Source organism: Sycon ciliatum, chromosome 3 (genome assembly GCF_964019385.1).
Source record: "Sycon ciliatum chromosome 3, ocSycCili1.1, whole genome shotgun sequence".
In the NCBI taxonomy this organism is placed as follows: Eukaryota; Metazoa; Porifera; class Calcarea; order Leucosolenida; family Sycettidae; genus Sycon; species Sycon ciliatum.
The window spans coordinates 23,999,233-24,005,906 of NC_088645.1; the positions used below are offsets into that span (position 1 = coordinate 23,999,233).

The 6,674-nt window shown below is 48.5% G+C and overlaps 1 protein-coding gene across 2 annotated transcripts in view; it reads left to right on the forward strand.

Moving 5' to 3' along the window:
- Positions 1-5,430, forward strand: part of LOC135811821 (transmembrane channel-like protein 7) — a 30,486-nt gene extending 25,056 nt beyond the window's left edge. For both annotated transcript variants that reach the window (XM_065325067.1, XM_065325068.1), the window contains exons 17-21: positions 238-368; positions 874-906; positions 2,660-2,782; positions 4,121-4,199; positions 4,592-5,430. In XM_065325067.1, coding sequence (XP_065181139.1) covers positions 238-368; positions 874-906; positions 2,660-2,782; positions 4,121-4,199; positions 4,592-4,672 — 447 coding nt within the window. In that variant the 3' untranslated portion in view covers positions 4,673-5,430. The remainder of the gene's footprint in view (positions 1-237; positions 369-873; positions 907-2,659; positions 2,783-4,120; positions 4,200-4,591) is intronic.
- The last annotated feature ends 1,244 nt before the right edge of the window (positions 5,431-6,674 follow it).

Sequence of the window (6,674 nt, forward strand, 5' to 3'; positions counted from 1 at the left end):
CATAATGTTCGAGTGTTTGTCTACATATGTGTATGCGTGTGTGTGCGTGCGTGTGTGTGTGTGTGTGCGCGCGTGTGCGTGCATGTGTGTGTGTGTGTATGTGGGTGTGTGTGTGTGTGTGTGTGTGTGTATGTGCGTGTGTGTGTGTGTGCATCTGCGTGCGTGTGTGTGCATGTGAATGTATGTACGTCTGCACGCTTCGCACTGTTTGTGTTGCTGCCCGTGACACACGTACAGTTCAGCTTGTTTCACAACCTGAAGCCGAGTGACCGGCCATACAGGGCTGCGAGGAACAGCAACATCTTTCGTGCTCTTCTGCTACTTACGCTCTTCCTTTGTCTCATTCCTATCGGATATGCCATTGTCAGGTAGGTGCTATCATAGTTTTAAAATTGGTTATCGCTACGTTCAATGTCCGCCAAACAGATGCTTTAAATCTTAAAATCTCTCTCTCTCGAATTCTAAATTAGCCCCACTCCGTTCATACAGGTTAGACGAGCGGCACAGTGTCAGGAAACCTGATCGGTTCGGGAATATTTGCATGTCCTGCGTTCCCAGCATGCCCGATTCCCACCCGGATGTGGTGCTACTTGCGGGGACAGTATATCACGACCCTGGCCAACGCAAGGCGAATAAAATGAAAATGAGCCGAATTGGCTGAGGCTGTGTGATCACTCATTGAACCATTTACTATTCAGGGTCTGAGTGGGCTAATGGAATATTGCCTGCGTCTAGTCCCTTGCTGCCAAACAGATAAGAGCTACCGCTTCATATCCATCTGGTCTGTGTGTGTGTGTGTGCGTGGGTGTGTGTGTGTGTGTGTGTGTGTGTGTGTGTGTGTTTGTGGTCGTGTATAATCTCTCTGCACTTCAGGATCACACCCTCTGCCCAGTGTGGACCATTTCGGTAAGGCCATGACACGCACACACAATAACTTATACCTATGCAAGGTCACTAGAATGAATCTTTGCTGAAACACTCTGCACCTATGTGTATACGCTTGCACGCACACACACACACACACACACACACACACACACACACACACACACACACACACACACACACACACACACACACACACACACACACACACACACACACACACACACACACACACACACACACACACACACACACACACACACACACACACACACACACACACACACACACACACACACACACACACACACACACACACACACACACACACACACACACACACACACACACACACACACACACACACACACACACACACACACACACACACACACACACACACACACACACACACACACACACACACACACACACACACACACACACACACACACACACACACACACACACACACACACACACACACACACACACACACACACACACACACACACACACACACACACACACACACACACACACACACACACACACACACACACACACACACACACACACACACACACACACACACACACACACACACACACACACACACACACACACACACACACACACACACACACACACACACACACACACACACACACACACACACACACACACACACACACACACACACACACACACACACACACACACACACACACACACACACACACACACACACACACACACACACACACACACACACACACACACACACACACACACACACACACACACACACACACACACACACACACACACACACACACACACACACACACACACACACACACACACACACACACACACACACACACACACACACACACACACACACACACACACACACACACACACACACACACACACACACACACACACACACACACACACACACACACACACACACACACACACACACACACACACACACACACACACACACACACACACACACACACACACACACACACACACACACACACACACACACACACACACACACACACACACACACACACACACACACACACACACACACACACACACACACACACACACACACACACACACACACACACACACACACACACACACACACACACACACACACACACACACACACACCATTGGACCATTGGACCATTGGACCATTGGACCATTGGACCATAGGACGCCCATCGCCGGAGGCGATGATAGCGATGCTACAGCAGAAGCCATAGCAGCTTGTGCTGGGATTGCACCATTCAACAGCTTGCAAGGCTGAAGAATTGACCGCCACTATTCAGCCTGGTCTACACCACACAGCTATGAAGTGGCTTTTTCTGGCCAGTGAATCCCTACACACACACACACACACACGCACACGCACACGCACACGCACACGCACACGCACACGCACATGCACATGCACACACACACATGCACATGCACACACACACATGCACAGGTGAACAGACACGTATTCACTACACTCCCTCTCTCTCTCTCTCTGTACCCTTTCAATGACTGGTTTGCGTTTCTTTGTGTGTATGTATAATTGTATGTGCATGTTTGTGTGTGCGTGCGTGTGTGTGTGTGTATGTGCGCATATGTGTGTGTGTGTGCTTGTGCTTGCACGTATGTGCGTGCATGCATTGTGTGTACATGTGCACACGCGTATGTGTCTGTACCATCATGACATCATGACATCATGCACACACAGGGGCAAGGAACACATCTATGACATCATTCCCGAACTGATTGACAAGGCACCCGGCTGGCTGGAGACCATCATCGACTTCATCGGCTCGGCAGCGTTCATAGCACCCCTGCTCATCCTGATGCTGTAAGTACAGTTGGGTGATGTTGGCTGAGTAGCGCTGCTGTACACACTCACGATCAACATAGCACAACACTCTACAGTGCTGCTCAATGAAATCCAGTCGCGTCACTCGAGATTGCGCCTTGCATGATTTCGCAGCCCAGTGTTCGCAGGTCTAGCTAGGGCTGCACAGCGCCCGGCGTGTACTTGAGTGACTTAACTGGATTTCATTGAGCAGCGCTGTACATGTCTAGCTTGTACAGTAAAGCAGTTCGGTATATGGTACTACCAAGAGTAGATAAACAAGAGTGTGCAACTCCGGATCTCTTCTGCACAATCTGCAGATACCCCCGCCCGCGGCGGAATTTGTTGTTGACGTCACCTTTTTTCAGAAGAACGCGCATTTTGCCACAGAGCAGTGTGAGAGCACATGCTAGGTACCGACCTTGTAATGTAAAGCCCGGCCAAGTGCACGAGGCAAAACTTTCCAAAGGACTCGCAGCGCGTGCGTCGTCGAAAAGATTACGTCAACAAAAAATTCCGCCGCGGGCCAACCCATCCCGGAGTTGCACACTCTTGTTTTTCTACTCTTGGTACTAGCCTGGATGTAACATACTTTGTTTGCATGGGAATGATTGAATCCCGCATGTCATCCATGTGCACCCCGAATCTAGATCGAAATTTTTAGGGGGTGGGGGGGGGGGACATGCCCCCCCCCCCTTGCCCCAGACAGGCTATGCATCTGTCTGCCGTGGGGAGAAGTCTGTCACTCGGCATAGAAACAATTTACATGCAGTTACAAGAAAGTAAGCAGCAGCACTCGGCCCTTAAAAATTCTGGGTCCGCTTCACCAACACCACCTTTGCGTTCTGCGGCAATGCGCCGTCTATTGTTGCAAGAGTCAGTATAAAATAGGTGAATATTTCTTTTCGAGTCATTCAACATTCTACCTTCTCTGATGAGGTCTCTGATGACCGAAACAGCTGTCAGAAGGAATTAAAATATTTTCTGTACACCGAACCTCTTGTTGCTGTTGTGGGGAATGAACATGACATGCAGTTGCCTAATATCTATTTTAAAACTCTACTCTGTGTTGTCTGTGACTGTCTGTTCACCTGCTGCCGGAATGAGTCTCTCTCTCTCTGGCTCTTTCTCTCTCTCTCTGGCTCTCGCTCTCTCTCTCTCTCTCTCTCTGGCTCTCTCTCTCTCTCTCTCTCGCTCTCTCTCTCGCTCTCTCTCTCGCTCTCTCTCTCGCTCTCTCTCTCTCTCTCTCTCTCTCTCTCTCTCTCTCTCTCTCTCTCTCTCTCTCTCTCTCTCTCTCTCTCTCTCGCTCTCTCTCTCGCTCGCTCTCTCTCTCTCTAGGCTGGTCATCTACTACTACTACGCATTGTCCAGGGCTCAGAAGGAGAACATCAACCTTCTCAAGGACCAGCTGCAACTTGTAAGGAAACTACAATACCGACCACACTACACAGTTCTCCTTTCTTCCCAGGGGGGTTCGGAGACTGCGAACCGACCCCTCTTCTCAGCTGACAGCTTTTAAAATTGAGAAAAGAACTTTGTTTAGACGTGTACAATACACGTACATGACATGGCATATTGTATATATGCACATGTCGTATCATATGCACATGTATAAAAGGTATGTTGGTTAACCTCTCCCAGTCATGCATGCCTGTGTATTCATGAGGATACTCACAAAATTGCTGTTTCATTCAAAAATCGGAACCTCGGTTTTCCCGCTTCCCTTTCTTGATTACGAGTGCTGACCTGGCGTGCGTCCCATCGCTGACCGTTCCCTGGTTTTATCCGTGTGTGTGCCTGTTCGTGCAGGAGGGCCGGGACAAGCAGTTTCTTATCGGCAAGGTACAGCGCATGCAGACCACTCTCGCCGGCCTGAGCGGTACTGTGTGAGCAGAGGATGTGCTCGCTACCCACCAGCCTGCCACAACGGCAGCAGCCTGTGTTGACACGACTGCTCCGACCTGCTTATCTTATAATATTTAGCGGGCACTCACCAGTCTGAGCTCTAAGAGCAGAGTACAGATGACCCAATTGCTTTGCATGAGCAGCTGTGGTTGTGAGCCACGCATGCTGTGCAACAACGTTTTTTGAACACATCTGATTTGTTCATTTTCTATTGCCACTGTATCCGTCGGATACGTGTTATCATGTGCATACGGTTGCGGATGATGCGTACGAGCGATGGTTACGGTTCTGGTGTGCGTTAAAACTAAGCAATGACCCCCTGACACTTCTACGAATCGAACTGTGCCGTCTGCCGTTGAGTCGCCTTCCCTTTTGCGTTTCCTTAAGCTCCTGGTAGCGCCATTGCCGCGAGTCATTTGTAAATTTGACATGTTTTCACTTGGAACTGCGCTTTATTTAATGACAGTGTGAGACCCAACAACGCTAATGCAGAAATCTGCTTTTACAACGAGCCTAGAGTGATTTTTGTTGAAACTTTTATGCTGACCCCCAAAAACATACACAGTAGAACTTGACAAGAGAACTGTTGCCTGGCGCGACCTGCTGCTTCACTCAATATTATTATAGAACTCCTTTTCGAGTAGCTTTAGTGCAATAACTGTTCCTATAATTATACCTCTTTTCAAAGTTGCTGTCTTGCTGGCATACGACACATCCTCTCTCTCTCTCTCTCTCTCTCTCTCTCTCTCTACGTTGTGTATTGTGCATGTGCGCGTGCGTGTGTGCATGCATTCATGCGTGTGTGCGCGCGCCAAACACGGCTACTGTATTTACCCCGAATATACAGCCCTGCTCAACTTGATGAAATCCAGTCGCGTCACTCAAGTGTGTGGCCTTGCACCATTTCACAGAGGCCTATGGCTGTGCAACGCCCAGCTCTTACTCAATTGAGTGACGCGACTGGATGCTATTGAGGAGCACTGTAAGTCGCCGCATGACCTTTTTTTACACTGCAAGTGCAAAGAAGATGCTGCAACTTACAATCGACTGAGTGTGACTTCCTACCTTCCTACCAACAGTGTATGTGCATGTATGGAAACAATCATAGTTCACACTTGAAAAAGGGATCACGACTTATAATTAGGGCTGAAACTAGGGGTGAAAGGGGTGATCCGGGTAACCCGGGTACCCGTCTGTTTAGCTGCTGATCCGTTAGCAAACGAGTACCCGATAGTCGTGTAGGGTACAGTATTAAGTTATAAGCTTGCTTGTACAGTTGTACAGTTCAGTGCACAGTTTTGAGTGTGTTTTCCCTCGTTCAATCCTGCTACATATCACGGTATCCATTGTAGCTACGACTATTTTGACTGTTTGCATGTAGCGCAGTGGTTGTGCACGCTGTGCTTGTCGCGGTGTAGTGTACTTGCATGACTTCGCATATCCTCCTGGCGTGAAATCCGGAAGGCTACTGTAGCTAAATTGTTGCCCGAAAATCTCTCTCCTATCAGAATGCCTGCAAAAGACATGTTGCGCTTACGATCCCAAGCAAATGCAATGTTTTTGGAAAAAGTATGGCGGATAAAGGGTACCCGATAACCCGCCCGTTAAGCCAGATACCCGTTTGTTACCTTAAAGGGTAACCGTTTCACCCCTAGCTGAAACGATAATTCAATAACGCCTAAAGTACAACCAATATCCTTAACGATCGATATATTGGTTTTATCGATTCTTGTCGGCTGTATGGAACACCTGTTTTTGAAGACGTTCTATGATGCCTTCGCCACGTTAGAAATTTGTGGCACCGCTCTGTCGACATGTGTAGATATCTGGCTGGTTTCATCAACGTGAACTACTCAAGTAGAGAATTTCATGTTGTTTCTAGAGTGAAGAATCTTGTCATCACCCTCTGGCAACTGCTCTCATCTCCGACTTCTCCCACAAATGAACCGAAAAGGCAGTCTTCTCTCCTGATCTCTTTCAAAAACAC